Source organism: Lithobates pipiens, unplaced genomic scaffold (assembly GCF_037356315.1).
Source record: "Lithobates pipiens isolate NorthernLeopardFrog02 unplaced genomic scaffold, aLitPip1_a1.2 Scaffold_13, whole genome shotgun sequence".
Classification (NCBI taxonomy): Eukaryota; Metazoa; Chordata; class Amphibia; order Anura; family Ranidae; genus Lithobates; species Lithobates pipiens.
The window spans coordinates 463,608,828-463,631,241 of NW_027507718.1; the positions used below are offsets into that span (position 1 = coordinate 463,608,828).

The 22,414-nt window shown below is 41.7% G+C and overlaps 1 protein-coding gene across 4 annotated transcripts in view; it reads right to left on the bottom strand.

Annotated features, from left to right (window-relative positions):
• The window catches only part of AFAP1 (actin filament associated protein 1), a 210,743-nt gene that overhangs the window by 81,813 nt on the left and 106,516 nt on the right, over positions 1-22,414 (bottom strand). For all 4 annotated transcript variants that reach the window (XM_077477843.1, XM_077477841.1, XM_077477845.1 and 1 more), the window contains exons 4-6: positions 14,940-15,048; positions 10,328-10,539; positions 9,529-9,708 (exon numbers count right to left, since the gene is read on the bottom strand). In XM_077477843.1, coding sequence (XP_077333969.1) covers positions 9,529-9,708; positions 10,328-10,539; positions 14,940-15,048 — 501 coding nt within the window. The remainder of the gene's footprint in view (positions 1-9,528; positions 9,709-10,327; positions 10,540-14,939; positions 15,049-22,414) is intronic.

Genomic DNA, 22,414 nt, shown 5'->3' on the forward strand with positions numbered 1-22,414 from the left:
GTTCCGATCGTGTTAGGAGATTTTATCTTCCTGTTCAGCACTGCAGTGAAATCTGGGCATACAGCCAAGACAGCTGATTGGAGGAAAGACACACACCTCCTCTTCTCATAGGTAGAGAATTTCAGAACTGTCTGTTGAATTGTTCAGCACTCTGCTAATCTACATCTATAGCATCCTCCCCAACACAAAACTCAGCCTGCTTTAATCTCAGTTGACAGAGAACTTGTCAGAAGTTATCAGGCTGATAATAGAAGAATGGAGCAGGAGACAGCTACGGTGATTTGAAGAGAGATAAGAAAACACTGCAGATGTATGTGCCAGCTCAAATTTCATGAATCGGGTTTACAACCACTTTTAGGTTAAACTGCTTCTCCTCCAATCTCATTGTGTTGCCCCATGGCCGCTTACACTCCCGGGGACTGTATAGTCATTTTCCTATGCTGATGTGAAGTTATTGCCCTGCTTATTTTTGTGTCGTCTGCAAAAACTGAGATTGAGATATTTATCCCACCCTCTATATCATTCATGAATAAATATAACTGCAAATTAACATTTATAGCAAATAAAACCAGAGATTGTTAATCCAGGGAATATCAAACTGCCTTTTGGGGGATAAGGAATTAATGTTTTCCCTCTGTTGAAGCAAACTGGATAATGCTTTGTTTTTTTTGCCTTCCTCTGGATCATCTGGGTATAGGATTGTGTATATGGAGGTTTTCCATTTATTCCTTTTTTTCTACTGGTTGAACTAGAAGGACTTTTCATTTTTCAACCTGAATAACTATGTAACTATGGAGCTTATACATAAAACAAGCTGTCCCCATTACATATAAAATGTTCCTGTCTGACAGGAGTGTACAGGAACATTTACAATAAAAAAAATCTCCTTTCAAAACATAAGTTTTCTACTGTAAAAACTTTAGATGCGCGTACCACAAAAATTGTCATTTATTTCATTTCAACATAAATCTAATTTATAGAGCGTTTTATAGGGTTATACATGACATTTTTTATATTTACAGCTGCTGCAGGCAGAAGCTAGCCCTTTGTCACTTCATCTCCTAGAGAGCGGATCAATGTTCAGATATCATAAAGCTGTTTCAGTGGTAACCTTTGCCGCATTCCAATTGCGAAGGTCCCCGAAATTCAGCACAGTAAAGCTCGGCCAGCAACAAGTGCCAGAACAAGATTTTCAAGAGTTTCCCCTCCTTGTTCTGTAGCTTGCTGCAGGTTTATGAAGTAATAGGTTTCATAAAATGTGCAGTCTCGTCCAAACTGGGCTCATATGGAGATTTCACGCATTAATGTGTTGTAGTTGGAAATGTAACTTGAAAGTATTACATGAAATATAGTTCAGTGAGCCAAGCTAGAAAGTCAAAAATTGCTTGAGCTCTACTCACAAAAAGGAGAGGAGAGGAAAAAAAAAACAGGGCCTCTTGAATTACTAGCTGGATGAATGAATTGTATTTGGTTAAGACCTCTTGCACATAAGCGCCAAGCAGAAGCACTTCTCAACGTTGATGAATATGAACAGCATTCAGCTGAAAAGTTTAAAGCAGCATTTCTCAACCGGTTTACCACAGAGGAACCCATAAAATAATTTTGATGTCTTGAGGAACCCTTACTAAAACCAATTCATTCTGATCTAATGGGAAAAACACCCCTTATACTGGTGGTCAGTAGGAAGAATGCCACCCTAAAGACAACTAAAAGAGATCATTGATGTCAAGCTGCTGGCTTAGCCAAGTAGTGTTGGCACTGGAACTATGCAGGCACAATCAACTGGGAGGTCTATCAGTCACAACCAAAGGAACCTCTGGTAACCTCTTGAGAAGTCCTAGGCTTTCAAAGTATTTGAGAATAGTTGGTTTAAAGTCCAATCCCAGCCAAAGCTTTTTTATTGCATTTTAGATTAGAGTGGAGAAGGGTTTATGTCTTTGCCTGGTTTTCAATGATATTTGTGTCCCTAGTGCCAAGATTTCCCTTCACTTCCTGTAAGAAGAGAAATCACGCATACAGGAACACAGACAAGAACGTATTTATATAAGACTGAGGAAGGGTAAGAACAATAATTTCATCACTTTCTGTGCTTTTCTGTTCCAGTGACAAATGTACCAATATTTAGACCCCTTTCACACAGGGGCCATGGCCGCATTCGTGGTAAAGCTCCGCTCGTTTTAGCGGTGCTTTAGCGCTGTTTAAGCGGCACTTTTGTGATGCTTTCAGATGCTAGCGGGGCGCTTTTAACCCCAAAAAAGGGATTCGAAACTTCTGTTTTGTGGCGCTTTCATTCATTCCAATGGGCAGGGTGTTTTGGGAGCGCTAAATACAACGCTCCCAACCGCCCCAAAGATGCTGCTTGCATGACTTTTCCTAATATCCTGCAAGCGCACCGCCCGAGTGTGAAGTCACACTGGAATAAATGGGAATATTCCAATGGAGACTCTTGTTATGATGACTGCTTTTATGAGGGGATTTCCCTGACACTGAAAAGACTTCCTCATTTCCTGTATAGTCTACAGGACATGAAGGAAATCTGAGATCCAGAGGGCAACTCTTTACGACACTATCCAAAGCTAAAAAAAATTCTGTATTTAGTCTTTAATACAGAATTGCATTAGTATAAGAAACACTAGCCGTTCCAGGTGCACTTACATTTAAGAGAGTTCTACTTTTCTTATGAAGAATGATGCAAAATGACAATTGATCTTACACAATATTACAGGGTATTTATCAAGGTACAAAGTAAATCATGGGGCCATAATGCAGTGAATGTTACATTTGCCAAACATTAATTGCAGGTTAATCAATAGACATTCACCAGGAAGATATCCCCACAGTAAATGCTTGGTGAGCACTGTATTCACTGCTTTATAAATATTTCCCCCAATTGTCTATTTATTGGAAATTTTTATTTGTATTTCTGAGCTAGCCTATGCTAAGCCTTTATAGATTTCAGGCATTCATTAAGTTCAATCTTAGTTTATTGTATCAAAAACGTGAATACAAACAAATAACCATTACAAATAAGGGTATAAAGCAGATAGCATGTGCGTACCAAGATCTTCAAAGCAAAGAAAGATTCAAAATAACATGAACACTCATAAGGTATAAAGTGACTACCTAAGTACTGTATCGACATGTTGGATAATAGCAGAGTAGAGATCATTAGACAAAAAGTGCAAATCTTCTAATATTCAGATCTGAAAAGAAAAATTATGAGTATGCTGTAACGATCACTATGAAGTAATACACATCTTTGACAATTTTTCACTACAGAGAGAAAAGGAATAACCTGTACCTGGGGGAGTGGGAACATATGATCCTGGATGATGAAGACTTATCGATGTACTCGGACCACATTCAATGTTGGTACCGGTACATAGATGACATCTTCATTGTCTGGGACCGACCCCTGGACTTATTGGAACAATGGTTGTCAAGAATCAACAAAACTTGAGGTTTACCATGTCATATGACCTACAACATGTGACATTCTTAGATGTTGAAGTATATAGAGGAGCAAGGGGTTCTGTTATGAGCAAACTGTACAGAAAATCTACTGCAGGCAATTCGATTCTTTATGCCTCCAGTTTCCTTCCGTAACCCCTCCTTAATTCCATTCCCTACAGCCAATACTTGAGAATACGGCGCAACTGCTCTGACGAGCTGGTCTTCAGGGAGGAGGCAAATAAGCTCCACGACAGACTCCTACTGCAGGGGTATTCGTACGCCTCCCTGAAACGGTCGTTCAAGCAGACTTGCTCCCGCACTAAAGAATCTCTTCTCCACTCTGTTAAACCCACTAAAGATACTAACATCACCAGAATAATTACAAAATACAATAACCAACATGACAACATAAGAAAAATCATTGACAAATATTGGCACCTTCTAGTTTGTGACCCGACACTAGGGAGGTTTGTCACTCCGACACCTCACTTTACTTTTAAGCAAGCCACTTCAATTGGCGATAGACTAGTACAGTGATGGCGAACCTTGGCACCCCAGATGTTTTGGAACTACATTTCCCATGATGCTCATGCACTCTGCAGTGTAGTGGAGCATCATGGGAAATGTAGTTCCAAAACATCTGGGGTGCCAAGGTTCGCCATCACTGGACTAGTACATAGTGAATTCCGGGAAAAGGACAATAAGCATTGCAAATGTAGAGGAACCTTTATTTGTGGCAAGTGCCACTATTGCAAATATATGCTAGTACAAAATAATCCGACTTTACCCAATGGTCAAGTTTTTCGTCCAAGGCATTTCGCCAATTGTCGTACTTTTGGTGTAATCTACTTGTTACTTTGCAAATGTCAATGTTTTTACATCGGAAAAACAAAAGTTGAGTTTTGGAGAAGAGCTTATCGACATATTTCTAGCATGATATCGTGTGACCCAGATTTACCTTTAGGCCGACATACAGCCCTAGTACATAAACGGCAAATTTCCTAAAATTTAATTTTTAATTTTAGACCGAATCCATCCAAATCTAAGGTAGGGCGACTGGAACAAATTAGAATCCCACTGGATATTCAAATTAAAAGCTACCCAACCACTTGGCTTCAACGAGAGTATCTGGTTTAAACCATTTCTCGAAGGCTTCCCAACAGGAACAATGGAAAAATGACATTTAATGCCTTCCCCTTTAAAGATATCGCTATATGCATAATACCTATACATTTTTACATATTTTGTATATTGTATATTTTGACATGTCTTTTTTTCCATCTTCTACAGGTTGCTTTTCTCTTTCTTTGATGTATACCCTTTAAATGTCCTGTGATAATTCTGTATTATGTCATTTAATTATGTACATCATTCTTGTTTTGTATTTAATTATTTCTTGTTTTTTGATGGTTTCCAGGCTCTAGAGCTTCCTTTCAAACACTTCATATACATTGCTACTTGCATCTTGCCCCCCCCCCCCCCCCATTATATAATTTTTTTATTTTTATATTTTTTATTTTTATTATTATTTACTATTTTTTATTCCCATTATCCTCACTTTTTTCTTGCTTTTTACCATCTATGTACCCCTTCTTTTGGCCTGGGCTGAGGCGGAGAGATCACCGGCACACAAAGCCGCCAGGGAGTCTTTTATCCCATGGCGGCATTAATGAAGACAACAGCCGGCGTATCCCACACCTTTGGGCGGGGCCACGCTCACACCGCTCAGGGGGCGCGCCGGCCTGGGACCTGCTCTCTTCCCCCTCTCCATCAACTGCCACAATCAGCTGTGCACCAGCTGATTGAAGAGTAGCCGGCTCTTAAGCCCCAGACGAAATATCCGCCGGCATTCCACGGCTGATTGCTGTGGGGCGCTGAGGGGACGATCTGGTGGCTTTTCTATGCATTTTCTCCAAGGTAATTGTTTTCAGTCCTTCACTTTTTACTACTTTTGTTGCGCTGGCTTTCTGCTGGGTCCCACACTCACTGATATTGGTATACTCACTTTTTTAGATTTACTAAATTACTTCATCTTGGAGACTGGGTTTTCTCTATCTGCCTGCCTATTGCATTGAGGGCCCTACTTGCAGGTATTTAGCTATAATATATATATATATATATATATATATATATATATATATATATATATATATATATATATATATATATATATATATAAATTTCAAAACATTAATTAAAATACAATATACACCACATTGAAATTATATAAAAAATGTTTTTATTGATACTTCTACAGTTACCACTAGACTTTGGAAATTTGGCTTTTCCTTTCTGCCTGCTCTTTCCATTGAGGGTCCCTCTTTTTTGCTTATACTATTCATATATATATACACGATACGCTATTAAGATACCTACTTTTTATATTCATTCCCAATTCCACTATCCATGTCTCTCTTCTTTCTCTCCTTTTTCAGGGTCCCCTGCATTTTTCGGCTCAGTGTATCTCCTGCCTCGAACGATCGGATTTTCCAACAACTTTGTCCGACCGTGTGTATGCAATACCAGTTTCGTACAAAATCCGATGGATTTTGTTGTCGGAATGTCTGACCGTGTGTACAAGGGCTAAGAGAAGGCATTCTGGTCGATTTTGAATAGAGGTCGCCATCAATTTATAGTATAGGTCAAAGATATGTTGCCAGAAGGACCTAATAAGGAGGTGTTCCCACCATATATAGAGAATAGTGCCAGCAAAATTCAGGTGTTGAATGGTTGAAATGGTGCAAGACAGATGGTAAACACCTTAAACCCGGTTTCTTGATGTTTGGTAGCCTGGGAAAGTTTAAGAGCTAGGGTAAAAAAATTTTTTTAGCCAATCAGATGGGGGAATAGAATGATGAAGCTCAGATTCCCATACCTGCGCGTTGGGGAGGGGGGGTAGATCGAGAGAAGATACCAAGAAAAGCAGAGAGTACAACTGAGAGACTACATGTAACGAGGGATCTTCCTGCAAGAGCAGATATTCAAACTCTGACGGTTTAGCTTGTACGTCTGCAAGGAAGGCATTCATTTATTTAAAGGAGTTGTAAAGTCAGAAGGTTTTTTATCTTAATTCATTCTATGCATTAAGATTAAAAACCTTCTGTGTGCAGCAGCCCCACTAATACTTATCTGAGGTCCCTCCCTCCCCAGCGATGTCCACGAGTGTCTCAGCCCCCTAAGATTCTCCCTCCTGATTGGCTGAGACACAGCAGTGTGTCAAAGTTAGCTAGACAATCAGAAGCCCTGTCTGAATGGACACATGAAGCTGTGACTCGGCTCAGGTGCCCCCATAGCAAGCTGCTAGCATTGTCTTACTGCTGTGGGTCCCCCCAGTTCCACCACCTTGGCTACGGGAGCCGACTGTGAATTCCTGAAGAACCACAGCAGCTCCCTACTGCGCATGTGTGGACTCGCTGGGTGCTTTATGAATGGCCCTGCAACCTTCTGTAACATGGGGTGTGTCTATGGAAGGGGATGGGGCAAGAGTCTATGGAAGGGGATGGGGCATGGGTTTGAAGAAATGGGAGCGGATACTGATAAAAATCTGTATCCCCCCCCCCCCAATAAAACCTGCACAGGCTGGGAGGTGGGAGCGAATCAGCAGGACTTCACTTTTTGAATGTTTTAGTTCCGCTTTAACATTAGTCAATACAAGACAAGATATCTAGGGACAATTTGGCCAAGAGGCAATTTATCTGTTAGTAGACTAGTCAAATATGGAGGAGAATGGTTCATCCATAGAAACCCACACAAAGACTATGGAGGACAATACAATTCTATGTAGATAAAGCCTCGGTAGAAGTTAAGCCATAAAGCCAGTGCAGTAAGAGGGCTAAATGATAGCTACAACTGTACTTGGTGGTAACTACTGACACCCCAACGGAGCCTAAAACATTCCATTCTGCTTTAAATGTCTGTTTGCAATGGTTGCATTTTCAGTACTGTTTTATGTACTCCACATTCCTGAATGTAGCATGAGTCTGAGAGGTATAAAATAGGGTGACAGTAGAAAGAGTGGAGAGAAATCCTCATTTATCAGAGAAAAGTTCTAAGCAGTCCTATTACACAAGAAGAATACCACCCCCCTTCAGTCTGACAAGTTTCAACATGAGACATTCAAACATGTGGGAAAGAGTTGTGAAGAGTCTGGAGTTCCAATGTGTAAGAAATGAAAAGATCCATTTTCCGTGGGTCACTCCGGGTACAAGTTGACGCAGAATGAAAAATGCCGACACAGAAAAAGGATGATGCAAGCTGCTGGGTCACCAGAAGACTAACATTTTTAGACTCAAATGTAAACGCTTATTTAAAAAAAGTAATAAATAATTTGGCTTATGTAAGAATCTGATAAGTCACTTTTAAATTAACTTGAATACAATAGTTTGTATTTGGTCCCCTATTCACCCGTATCTCCTATGTTTGAGGGTGGCCCTGGGCATCTGAGGTCCTGAGTCTCAGGTAGTTGTCCTGATGCTGATAATACCCACTGTATCCAGAGGGTGGTAAACAGCAACACAGCAGAGCACCGGAAGAATGTAAATTAGGGGACAACTTAATATTGTGTTCTATATTTCGACTTAGGAGCAGCATGGGAGCATGTGTTATCAAAATGCATTCAATCAGCTAAAACAGCATTACAAAAGTTTGTTTCATTATGTACAGTACACTATATTGTCAAAAGTATTAGGACGCCTGCCTTTACACGCACATGAAATTTGATGACATCCCAGTCTTAGTCCGTAGGGTTCAATATTGAGTTGGCCCACTCTTTGCAGCTATAATAACTTCCCCTCTTCTGGGAAGGCTGTCCACAAGGTTTAGGAGTGTGTCTATGGGAATATTTGACCATTCTTCCCTGTGAGGTCAGGCACAGATGTTGGATGAGAAGGCCTGGCTCACAGTCTCCGCTATCATTCATCCCAAAAGTGTTCTATCGGGTTGAGGTCAGGACTCCATGTCTTTATGGACCAGTGCACAAACAAGGTCCATAAAAACCATGGGTGAGCAAATTTGGGGTGGAGGAACTTGACTGGTGGAGTCCTGACCTCCATCTGATAGAACACCTTTGGGATGAATTAGAGCAGAGGCTGCTTGTCCACATCAGTGCTTGACCTCACAAATTCACAGACAAACTCCTAAACCTTGTGGACAGCCTTCCCAGAAGAGTTGAAGCTGTTATAGCTGAAAAGGATGGACCAACTCAATATTGAACCCTACAGACTAAACACTGGGATGCCATTAATGTTCATGTGTGTATAGCCAGGCATCCCAATACTACTGGTAATATAGTGTGCGTAATATATATATGTGTGTGTGTTGAGTTATTTTGAGGGGACACCAAATTGTACAGCTTGTATAACAGTGTCTTAATAATTTGCTGTCCCCTCAAAATAACTCAACACACAGCCATTAATGTCTAAACCACTAGCAACAAAAGTTAGTACACCCAATGGCTGTGCGTCCATAAGGGTGCACGGGCGCCGCCCCCTCTCTCCAGCCACCCCCTCGATTGTATTGAGTTACTTTGAGGGGACAGCAAATGTACACTGTTATATAAGCTGTACACTCACCACTTTATATTGTAGAAAAAGTGTAATTTCCTCAGTGTTCTCACATTAAAACATATATTAAAATATTTACAAAAATGTGAGGGGTGTACTCACTTTTGTGAGATACTGTATACATACACACACACTATAGAGAGATAGAGATAGTTTGAAGCTAGCAATATGCGCAGGTCTGTACCTTGTGATCCCTGGAGTGACCAATCCAAGCAATGACAAAGGTACAGAGCTGCTCGAATTGGCTCCTTACATTGGGTCTTTGATCAAAGTCATTCACTGTGCAATGACCGATCAGATGACAGTCGCATGCACATTTGGTGCCCATGAGTGTGTTTTCTGAGGTGACTTTTATAAACAACACTCCACAAATACGCATCGACCATACTTACATAATACGGTAATGGTTAAGGACACCTTTTCTATTTAATAAGCCTCATAGATGGTAGACAGTAAGTTATGCAGATCCACTACATGACACAAATCAAACCCATATCAGGAACATTCTACATACCCTCAACCATTGTTCAGCCTGTTCTTCACTTTGGACGGCAAGAACCAAGGCATCTGTGCCAAGATGGGTGATCTTTAGTTCATGCTTCTTCTTTTTACTGTCCTTTGGCACATAAGACACTGAGCAGCCATTCAACGACAGTTCCATCTGAGGTTGCTGGTCCTTGGAAGACTTGTAGCACTGGGAAAAATAATGTTACAGCTATCAATATAGAAGACCATCAGCAAAACTGATCAAGAACCAGAATTGTTAATGTTAAGAGTGCTGGATAACTAAAGAGAACTGCCTGACACACACACACACACACTATTCACTCTGTGTGGAGCCAGTTGTCTCTCTGGAGAGGTCTGACATGCCCCATCTTTAGTCAGAACTAAAGCTCTCTAATCAGCAGGCTGCAAAAGCAAATATATTTCTCTGCAGTAGGCTGGCAAGGGACAGGCTTTTCTACAAAAGGCTGGGACTACTTTCCAAGATAAAATGCACAGTATTGTGAGCAAGACCCATTGGTGTGGTGCGGTGCTATTAAATCTAAATGGCACCTCAGTGCACCTTGCATGTGTTGCAGCAATAATGCATGTTAACGGTCATGCACTACTGCAGCGCAATAGCATGAATGGGCGGGCCTAAGATTTTTGTCTCAACTGTTGCTTTGATTAACCTGGAATGTATTTAGTTGATTTCAACAGAAAATCCAAATAGGCTTTAAAAATTAAAGGTTAAAATGTACAGTATATTAAAGTAAAATAAATTTTATATAACATTTTATGTGATTATTATAGCAGAAAAGCTCATTTACCATTAATTTGGTGTCTTTAATAACACACAGCAGCTTGGTCCATTGCCCAAATCTCTTCTTCCTCAGGAGGAATGCACAGATCTTCGCATCTTTCACCAAGTCCATTGACGCTTCCTCTGATGGCCACTGAAGTCTCTTTTTCTTCCCCTTTCCGTCTTCCTCCTCCTCATCATAAGATTCGTATGAACTGCTCATAGCATCCGAGTCATAGTCTTTAAGAAGATAAAAAAATAAAATAAAAATGAATATGAAAAAAATAAAAATAAATGCTGCAAAATTTTTTGGGTTGGAGTTTTACTTGAACAATTAACCCTTTTACCTTCTACTTATGGGAGAGCAGTGATTTTGCTGTACAGTACCCGGCACTAAAAAAGTTTGCAAGTGTGTGCACCCCATCTATGAAAACATAAGCTTAATTTATTAATGTAATAATTTGTCATGTGAGATTCATTTTCAACTCCCATTGGTTGACATTGTTGAAATCAAGCCTCCACATTTTTGACACGTGGAGGAGGGAAAGTCGCTACACAAAAGTTTTTTTTTTTCTTTCAGTACTTTTACATGTGTATTTACCCTCTCTGTAAACCATAGAGGAGTAGTTGGCATTTGGGCAGGATCACATTCGGCATTGTTAGGAATATAAGAACACCAAGAACTGCTGGAATTTACCTGAAGCCAACGTGAACAATCACCAGCCACCAATACTGTCACGTGTAGCTGGGGACTAAGGCTACAATTTTCTTTTTGAATTTTCCTTTAGCTGACCAAACTCCAAACACTGCTAAACTGACCTAAACTGGTTGAAAAAGCTGCAGCTTAGGGAAGTTTATAACGCCGATTTTCTCCTTTCAGGATAAACAGCATTTACAAGAAGCCAGTGTGCATGAAGCCTTATCCTTGTGGAAACTCCAAACCAAACGACTTGGAGCATACGTGGGACCTTTTCTTTTCATTACAATGAGCAAAAAAGAGTGGCAGAGGAGTGAAGATAAGCTGTAAAAAATAATGTAGCAGTTAAAGCATTGCTAGAATAAAAACCTGAAAAAAGGGGTCCCTCTAAAGCCACCACTCTTAGCCAGGATTCCATAGAAACCTGAAGGGTTTCTTCAGAGGTTTCTTGAGGTTACTTTAACATCCCATTTCATTGTGCCTGCATAGTTCGCGAACCACCTGCATTAGACCAATGCTCTTTTCACCTGCCTTTCCAAGCCTCCAAGGTAGGGGGCGTTTTTCCCACTAGTCTCAAATGAATTGGTTTTAGCAGGGGTTTCCCAGGACCTAAAAACTCTTTTAAGGGTTCTTCTGAAGGTTGAGAAAGAATGTTCCTGAAGACAACACTTCATATTTGCCTGTTCTGCTGATCTTCAACCTTGGGGAGCTAAGCTTTTGAAGAATCTTCACAAATTGTTGGATGCTTGGCCCTCGGCATGGCCTGCAAACACCTATGTCACTAATGTGTTGTGTAGTGATGTAGGGCTAATGGAAGCAACTCAGAGTATAGAGGGGACCAGGCATCTGACTCACCCAAAGTTCTGGATGTTGAGGATTGAACAGTTCAGTATTAAGGCAGGCAATACACTATACATTTTTTTTTTTCGTTTACCCAGCGGATTGAATGAAAAAAAGAATGTGGCAATTCTCCCATCCACACATTCGAGGTGAATGGGGGAGTCACTTCTGCTGTCCTCTTGTGTTCTTAGGGTGGGCCTTTCCCACCGTCAGAACACAATGATCATTGTTGGGCATATGGTTGTTCAGGAAAGACCCAACAGGGTGGTCATACATGCATTGAAATTGTTAAACTGCCCACATTTTTCAATCCATGTTTGGCCAGCATAAGTCTTTTCTTTACAAGGGGGTCCTATTTTCAAGTTTTTATCATAGGGACAGAGTCGCTTCAGGTGAACATTTTGCATATCCCTGCACGGGTTCACTTTAAACCTATCCTTTACTTTCCTTCGGCTTCATCTTTTACACAAACAAGGCCTAAAGCTTGGGCCAAGCCCTCAGCTGAAAGTCTTGGCTTCTTGGTCAAATAAATCATCTTTATGTTGATCTAACAAGCAATATCACAAGATGGAAGACATCCAGCTCAGTCCTATAACAAGCAATACAGATTAAACGCTCCATCCATGCTGGTACCAAACTGTGAATAATGTTCTAGGCCTGTGGAGAGAAAGCACTCATATATTTCTCTGTTTGCTTTCTAGAAGAATGACCCAATCTTTTGGCTCATGCCAAAAATTAAAACTGCAAAATCTAATCGTGTTCTGGTTCCTTCCCTACGTGCTATAGATTTTCTCTTTCTTTCAGGGACAATTTGTTTTACAGCAACATCAACAAGACGACAAAAAAAAAAAAAAAAAAAAAAAGAAATATCAATTTTTTTTTATTTTTTTTTATCAGTATGGTATTTTGGAGGCGAAAAGGCCATGCTTCACTGTGGTAGAACAAGCTGCGCAATCTTTTTTGCTAAGCCCTGAGAGAATTAGAAGGAGAGACACCAAAAACATCAGAGAGAGTAGAGAATAGCCACTCCAGCCCTGGATTGCATTAACGCTGTCAAGAATTGAGGTCAAAGGGGCTCTGTAGCTGCCAGCATTAACCTACTTTTTCTCCTTTTCCAATGTTCCTTCTAAAATACTGCCTCCAAAGATGAACATTAAAGGAATACTCTAAACAAAAACACACAACGTATGAACTGATTCAGCCAACCTAAGAGGCTCCAATATTCATCTCAGAGGCCACTGCAATGTGTTAACTTTTTTAAAGTTCTCATTGGTATTGTTATTGCCATTGCAATGCTATACAGTAGATTGAAACACATCATTTCCCCCCCCCCCCAAAAAAAGAAAAACATGGTTATAGTTTTTTTCAGGGCATACCAACACAGTGCTTTGGTGAACTGAAACAATAGGACTTAAGCCAAATTGCCTTGTTCTTGCACTCATATTGCCTGCATGGTCAGCTAAATTCCAAAAACATTTGGCATCACTCCATACCCACTGGCTTGCTGTAAATACACCCCCTGCTACAGGGAAGGAGGACACCGTCATGTGACCACACGATCAAAGCATAAAAAGAAAAGAAGTATATCATTTTTTCAGTTTACAGTAAAAGCAAGCTCAGCAAGAGGTTTGGGTGTCCTGTCCTATTCCTGCCTTTAAAAACTACCGTGTTCACAAATATTTTAAAGGGGTCGAAAGGTCTAAACATTTTTTACCCTAATGCCGCGTACACACAACCGGTTTTTCCATCAGAATAAACTCTGACGGTCTTTCCGAAACTGTCGTGCGTACATACGATCAAACCAAAGTTCATTCGTTTAGAATGCGGTGACGTACAACACATACGACGGGACTAGAGAAAGGAAGTTCAATAGCCAGTAACCAATAGCTGCTTGCTTCATTTTTGGTCCGCCGGAATAGCATACAGACGAACAGTTTTCCCGATAGGAATTGATTCCATCGGAAAGATTTAAAACATGTTCTATTTCTAAGTCTGTCAGAATTTTTGAAGCCCACACACGATCAAATTATCCGATGAAATGATTCCGTCTGACCTTTTCTGCCGGAAAGTCCGGTCGTGTGTACGCGGCATAAGTTATTCCTTGCATTAAGGTAAAAAAAAATTAGGTGTCAGCATCGCCTCCCCAGCCCCCCCTTTACTTACTTGAGACCCCTTTCAATCCAGCACTGTGCACATCTGCAGATCATTTCTCCCCTTTCCCCTCACTTCCCGATCTCGCTGGCTTTGCTGGGGCACGGGGAGCCATAGGCTCCCAGTGCTGTCAATCAAAGCCAGAGACGAGGGGTTCGGGGGGGGGGGGGGGGGGCGGGGAGCCGAGTCCCTGTGTCAATGAACGCAGCAGAGCGACTCGGGTGAGAGCACGCACAAGTGCCCCATGGGAAGTGGCTTCCCATGTGAATCCTGGACAGAGTGGAGGGGCCAGAAGCCCGCCGGGGGTCCCGAAAAGAGGAGGTAGCTCCTGCCCACTCTGTGCGTGCGATTCTATTGCACAGAGTAGGTAAGAATAGAAAGGGTTTTTTTTATCTACCTTTACAAACCCTTTAAGCTGGCAGGATCACCAGGAATTACTAAATGAATGAAAGTACTCTCCAAATTAAATCTCATTAGAATTGTGCAGCATATGGCTTTTTCAGAGGTAGGCCGCACCGCAAGATGCATAATTAATATTCATGATTTATATAGTGCCAACAGTTGTAGATACAGCCATTTTTAACAAGGGTTCCCTGAGATGGGAAATTTATTTCAAGGGTTCCTCTGTGTTGAAAGGGTTGACAAAGGTTGTCCTAGACATAGAAGGAATTGCATCACTTGTGAGGACCCCCAATTTTGAACAGCAGAATTATTGAACTGAAGGTGAGGACACAACAAATGAAAGTATGAGAAGCACAGTGAAATACCAGCAACATATACTGTATGTTTGAATTAGACACTATATTAACCAATCAGGGTTCACCTGATAATAGCCTGACTGCACTAAACTGCTGAAATTAGTATGTTGGAGGTTAATGCAGAACATTGTTCTTCACACCAAGTTATTATCTATTTTAGCTTGATTCCACTTTAACTGGAACAGACAACTCACTGGAGGTGATGTACTCTGGAGCTTTTCCAGGGCCGAGGGGTACAGCTTCTTCATAATACCCTTCTGGAAGTGATGATGTTGGTAATGGCGGAGGCCCGTTGTCTGGAGGCTAAAAAAAAAAAAAAAATAGTGATAGTTGTTAACAATGTAAGTCAGATTAAAAAAAAGTCCATCTAGTTCAACCAATGAAGAAAAACAAAACAAAAAAAACAGCAGCATATAATCCTATATACACAAAATAACCACAGTTAATCCAGAAGAAGGCGAAAAACCCAAACAAAGAATGATCCAATTTGCCCCAGCAGGGAAAAAAATTCCTTCCTGATCCCCAAATATATTCCCCTGGATATTCCCTGAATCAACTTTACCGATAAAATGTTAGTACCCAACATTACACAATATCTACAGTATAATAATTAGCCACATAGAAATTAGTGGGTCTGTGAGTCTATGACAGAGCCCCGCAACCTGGGCATACTCATCTGACCAATCTTGACTTTGCTCTTACTATAGCCTCACTCCTTGATGATTTTATCAGCCATTGCTGATGTGCTCATTGATGTCATCATTGCATTGTATTGCGCCTTAGGGTATCTGTCCATCTTTACTGGCCAGTAGCCTTTAGGGGGATAGATGTGCATGTTGGAGCTCCGAGTTACAGCAAATTTAAAGCGGAGCACCACCCAAAAGGGTAAGCTCTGCTTGTTTGCCTCCCCCGCCCCACCCCCCACATTTGGCACTTTTCGGGGGGGGGGGGGGGGTATGAAAGGTAACCGCTCCACTTTCAGCTGATCTTGCCACGAAGGACTCACCCGGAAGTTAGACCCCCCCCTCCTTCCCCCGCCGCCGGGCCATTCACAGAGCACATGCACTGTAAGGTGAAGACACTGCTGGAACCCAGGACAGGTAAGTGTCCCAATATTAAAAATTAGCAGCTACGGTAATTGTAGCTGCTGACTTTAAAAACATTTTCTGAAGGAGCCTGGAGCTCCGCTTTAAGGCTTTCTAAAGCCTCATAAACACGATCGGACTTTGTACAAACTTTCCCATGGATTTTTGTACAAAGGGCATCGGCCGAGAACCTGTATTGCATACACACGGCAGGACTTTTTCAGCCAACTTTCACCAAATCACGTGGTTTTTCTGCCTTTACCGCCACCTTTGGTCAACTTCTGTATTGTTGTCAGATCTTTTGCATTGGTTCTGAGCATGTGTGTTTGTACAAAAGTCCTATGGTTTTCTGTACACACGATCAGACTTTGCTCCATCTGACTTTTGTTACCAGAAAGTTTGTCCTTTCGCACAGCCAACAAAAGTCCGATGAAAACCGAAAAAGTTTGTCCGATGGAGCATACACATGGTCAGATGTTGCTCCAAAACAGCTCATTTGCATGTTTGTCATCAAAAAGTCTGATCGTGTGTATGGGCCTTTACTAAGCAGAGATATCGGAGGATCCCAGGATGCAACTAAAGCCTCATACACACGATAGGACTTTGTACAAACTTTCCCTTGGATTTTTGTACAAAGGGCGTCGGCCCTGAACTTGTATTGCATACACACAGCAGGACTTTTTCAGCCAACTTTCACCAAACCACGTGGTTTTTCTGCTCTTTACCGCCACCTTTGGTCAACTTCTGTATTGTTGTCTGATCTTTTGCATTGGTTCTGAGCATGCCTATTTGTACTTTGTACAAAAGTCCGATGGTTTTCTGTACACACGATCAGACTTTGCTCCATCAGGCTTTTGTTGCCAGAAAGTTTGTCCGTTCGCACAGCCAACAAAAGTCCGATGAAAACCAAAAAAGTTTGTCCGATGGAGCGTACACACGGTCGGATGTTGATCCAAAACAGCTAATTTGCATGTTTGTTGTCAAAAAGTCTGATCGTGTGTATGGGCCTTAAGACGACTGACATTAAAATATTAATTGTGATGGTAAGTTGTGCCGTTTGCTCTTGGGCACAAACTTGTTGCATTTCTACTTTTTGATGACAATGCAGGAGAGGACTGGATTGCTTCTGCTGCTGGTCAGAAACACTTAAGGCTCTTTCACACGGGGCGTATCAGTGATGAGACGGAGCGGGTCGGATGTCAGCGGACATGTCACCGCTGACATCCGACGCTCCATAGACCTCTATGGAGCACCCGTTCAGGTCCGCCTGAAAAACTGACAGGCGGGCCTGAACGGGACGTCAGTGTGAAAGGGGCCTACCTCTCCTTATAATTCAAACTGATGTGATGCATCACTTTGCATGTGATTTGCACAGGAATCGCACCACATTTCTGTGTAAATCACATGAGATTCTATCAGGTGCAATTAGTGCCCATTTTGTATAGCTCAAATTGCACACCATATGAAAAAGGTGCAGGCACTTTTTTTTGCCGCACTAGAATTGGATCACATGGGTGTTCATACCCATGCGATCTGATTCTAGCAAACTGCATTTCGGGTGTCATTAACATTTGACACCCGGAGCAGATCACATGAACACTGTGTGATTGCTTTGCGGGAAATGCTGCGATTCCTGTGCGTTTCCCGCATCTCATTAATGTGAACCAAGCTAGCGCCTAGGTTGACATTGGAGTGGGTTAGAAATCAGCTGAACTCGCACTATTTCAATCCGACTTCATGGGCGATTTGATAGACATCTGTGCGGGTTTCCTTTACAGATGTCTATACAAATCGCCCCGAAGTCGTCAAAAGTAGTACTTTTGGGAAAGTCGCCTCCGTACCGATGCAGATAGTGCCATTGCCAGCAATAGCCGCCGATTTGGCATGCAATTTGACATGTCAAACTGCATACTAAATCGCTTCAATGTGAACGTGAGCTAAAAGAGGACATCAGGCTTCAAGCTGACCCTTCCAGACGCTCCATCATTATTTTTAGGGAACGATGTTTCATAAGATGACACAACACACATTTTATAAATCAATCTGAAGCCAGTGTAGACTTCCGAACCAGAAACGCCATATCATGAAGGATTTGTAAAGCAATATTTTAAGTCAATCCCTCCTTGTTTTCTCCTAGGTGGAAGGAAAACAGAAAGCAAGGAAAGAGGGAAATGAAACACAAATGGCTCATGTCTGAGTCAGATACCTTTACAGCAATGGTAACTATAGGGCTGGGCTGAGCCGCTGTCTATGGCCAATGTCAACACAGATGGAATCAATTTACGATTGTACTAGCTGTTCTTTCATGCTGTCTAACAATGTTTCATTGCATGGGAGCTTGTCATGGAAAAGTCCACGATTACAGAAACGCTCTGTTTTTGTTCAAATAAAGTTGGACTAAGCAAAAAGGAAAAGACCCAGAGGTGGGAAACCCCAAGCAATTCAGCAGTAATGCTAATTAAATACGTTAAACAAGAACACACTGCACTAATAGGATGATTAGATATTATTTCTAAAACAATTAGTAGGATCACTAAATAATACTAATGTTACCATTATCACATGTAGTCCAGGATGTGACATCATAATGGACTCGGTGTCAGTGCCCAATTCCATCACTATAGCACCAAGAATACCAGCAGATCCAGAGCCGAAAAATGGAGGCTCCTATTTGCATTTTATTGGCGGAAGTTGTATCCACTGGTTCAATATACTCAGATATGATATGCTTAGAAGGAAGGAGTAACCACCACATAGAAGTCCTAACTTAAATTCTTCCATGTGTGCTTGACGGCTGGAAGCACAGCAATGTTTTAATAGGATATGACATCATAAGACATCCTTCAGAACAAGCCACTCATGCATGCGCCCGGGGGTGCGCAGCTCGGCGACCGGTGGTGCAGTGTTTTGCTCGGACACACCGCACCTCTGATCATGGTAAAGAGCCTATGACATAGGCTCTTTACCATGTGATCAGCTGTGTCCAATCCCAGCTGATCACAGTAACTAGGTAGTGCTGGTTATCGGCATTACTTTATTCCGCTGACAGCGAGTAGAGGAGAGCCAATAAGCAGCTTTCCGGACGGGGGAGGGGTGGCTGAGCTGATAATCAGTGAAATGATTATCATTGCAGCCATCAGCAACACCTGTCAGTGCCCATCAGTGATGCCTGTCAGTGCCATCTATCGGTGCAGCCCATCATTGCCCCATCAGTGCACATCAATGCAGCCTATTAGTGCAAATTAGTGCCGCCTCATCAGTGCACATTTTTTTAGCAAAAAATAAAAACAAAAACTCAGTGGTGATTAAATACCACCAAAAGAAAGCTCTATCTGCTAAAAATGTTGTTTGGCTACAGCATTGCATGACTGCACAACTGTCATTCAAAATGTGACTATGCTGAAAGCTGAAAATTGGTCTGGGCAGAAGGGGGGTGAAAGTGCCCAGTATTGAAGTGGTTAAAAGGGAATTGCAGGCAACAATTGAAAACATTGCTACACCAAGCTTCTAATTCTGACCAGTAAAGATGGCAACTGTGCAGAAAGCATAATGTTTATCTATCTTTATCACAATTTTCTGTCATCCCTCACAAAATAAAGCATATTATCCCATACGGTAAAACAGGACGGCAGTAGGAGTGTACTTCCCTAAAATATCTACTGTGCCACTTTCCCTTTCGGCTTACTGCACCACCTACCTATCAAACATTTAAGGTAGATCTCCATCTGATTGGTAGTTAAAGGAAAACTCTTAATACTGACATATTTTACTGTGTGTTAAAGGCAGCAAGTAGAGTTCTGTTCCAGTATCACCAGCAGGTGTGTTCCAGGATCACCAGATTATAGTATAAAGGGATGGTAAAGTACAGCAATGTCTGGATGAAAAACCAAACAATTCCTCAGGTAGGCAGTGCTTCTTGTATGTACAGTATCTGCAAGTTTAATTTGCAATTACGCCTCAAGAACATCTTTAAAGGAGAACTGTACAGTTTTCCTTTAAAATCCTCCCACTCATACATTTAAGTCTAATGCCCTGTACACACGATAGGATTTTCCGACAACAAAATGTTGGATGTGAGCTTGTTGTCGGAAAGTCTGACCATGTGTATGCTCCATAGAACATTTGTTTTCTGACTTTCTGCCAACAGATGTTTGAGAGCAGGTTCTCAAATTTTCCGACAACAAGTTGTTGTTGGAAATTCCGAGCCTGTGTACACAAGTCCGAGGCACAAAAGTCCACACATGCTCGGAATCAAGTAGAAGAACCGCACTACTGGCTATTGAAATTAATTTTTCTCAGCTCGTCGTACGTGTTGTACGTCACCACGTTATTGACGTTTGAAATTTCCGACAACATTTGTGTGACTGTGTTTATGCAAGACAAGTTTCAGCCAACATCCTTCTGGAAAAAATCCATGGTTTTGTTGTCGGAAAATCCTATTTTGTGTACAGGGCATTACACATACATTTCCACGCCTCTGAGATCTTCCCTGTGTGGGCCACTGGAAGCCACAATGCCCTCATTTCAGAGGCCTACTGGCTGTGCTCCACCTGGGCCACAATCTACCGGGACGATTAATGGGAAACTTTTCCATAGGAAAAAAATTGAGCTTTCGGAGCTTTGGGTATGGTTAACGTTCAAGGGATAACGGTACTAAATGTACCAGTATTCTTTAGCAGCTGTATAGCTGGGAAAAAAATGAAAACAAATTTGCACCTGCTCTGGTACTTTCCAAAAATAATATGTTTCAAGATTTCCCTCCAATAAACGAAAGGTCAAGTAAAATCCCATTTTCGTCATTAGCAACCACAGTACCAGGTTTCTTCTATCTTCTATCCAGAAATGAAAGCCCATTTGGCTGGCTGATGTTTGCTGTCAGCAGCCTTGTGTGAATCCCTGGATCACACCTTCCATTTTTTCTGGCTGTCATTAACACATGAGAATCTCAGGCCGCACAGACATGGATGCTGCATGCAGATTTGCTTCAGTTCTGTAAAGAACAGACCCGTGGGAATTTTCGTCATGGGAAAAGGCAGTAGCAGGTTACCAAAAAAAACACTGAGGATAGCAGAAACAAATTATTAAAGTAAGTTGCCTGTAAGGTGGTACAATGACAGGGATCCATACCGGTTCAGATGTTTGCAGGTCATCCATTCACTTCTTTGGTGGTTCCACCATTGATGAGCAAGAAAGATGTACAGTATATTTATTAGTGCACTAGCCTTGCAGCACTGAGGTTCCCTTCTAAATTGCCACTGCTAAAACGATTGTATGGAATTTGCTACATCTTTAGTTTTTGAGTTCACTTTCTCCTGCTATTCAGGTTTCCTCCCATAATCCACAAAACATAGTGATATGACTGAGGTGGCTTCCATCCAAAACGGACCTCGCAAGGTGCAGATCTCCACAATGGAATTCAGCCAGCCATAGATGTATTAAATCCCAGCAGGTTAAACAGGCAATGGCGGTGATTTGATCCATCTACTGTATGAGCAGCCGGATTGTACGCAAGTTGATCAATTGACTGACTTGGATACAAGCAGCCTTTACATGTGATTACTGTCGGTGGCTATAGACGCTAGCAGTAATCAATACGCTCTGCTGGCCTGAAAGGTTCAACGTCCCCCTCCCTTCAAGCAGAACAAAATGGTACTGCAGGAGGGATTTCCCAACAATGACTGTGTTGATAGGAGAAAAACTAGTGATTTTCTTTCCTTTCACCCATGTCAGATTGGCATTCATCAACAATACATTACTGCAAACCAGATATTTCCCCTCCACAATCATACCCCCAGTCCATGGCCCTATCTAAATTATTAGCTTGGTTTATTATGCCCTTTATTGTTACCATAATGCTGTCTTTCCCAGTATATGCACCTCACTACCAGCTAGTAACTAGCAGAATTTGTAGAACCCTACTGAGTAGTACCAAGATCCTACTGAGTAGTAGTACCCGACCCCTACCGAGCAGTACCCGACCCCTACCCGGATCCTACCGAGCAGTACCTGGATCCTACCGAGCAGTACCCGGATCCTACCGAGCAGTACCCGGATCCTACCGAGCAGTACCCGGATCCTACCGAGCAGTACCAGGATCCTACCGAGCAGTACCAGGATCCTACCGAGCAGTACCAGGATCCTACCGAGCAGTACCAGGATCCTACCGAGTAATACCAAGATACAATTACTGCATCTCTGTACAGTTAATCCATCTTTGATTCACCAGGTCTATGTATAGACTTGCTATTCATCCCACTTTTTTAGTTCCAAATGAAGGTTTATCAGCTTAACCCAGGACTCAAGTTTCTCCATCTCCCTTATTAGTGCTGGTTATAAGCTGTATAAACCTAATTCACCCTTAAAGTGGTAATAAGCCCAAAAGCAAACATTATATTGCAGCTTACCATTTCTTCGATGTGCTGGCTGCATTCATTTTCTTTTTTAAGCTTCCTCTCTTTAGTTTTACCTGGTGATCCAGGCTGTAAGTCCGTTTTTCAAAAGAACAAGCTCTCCAGTAGAATGTATCAGGTGACAAACCTTTTAACACTGGTGAGGTTGTTTACAATGATCAGCATTTATTTATT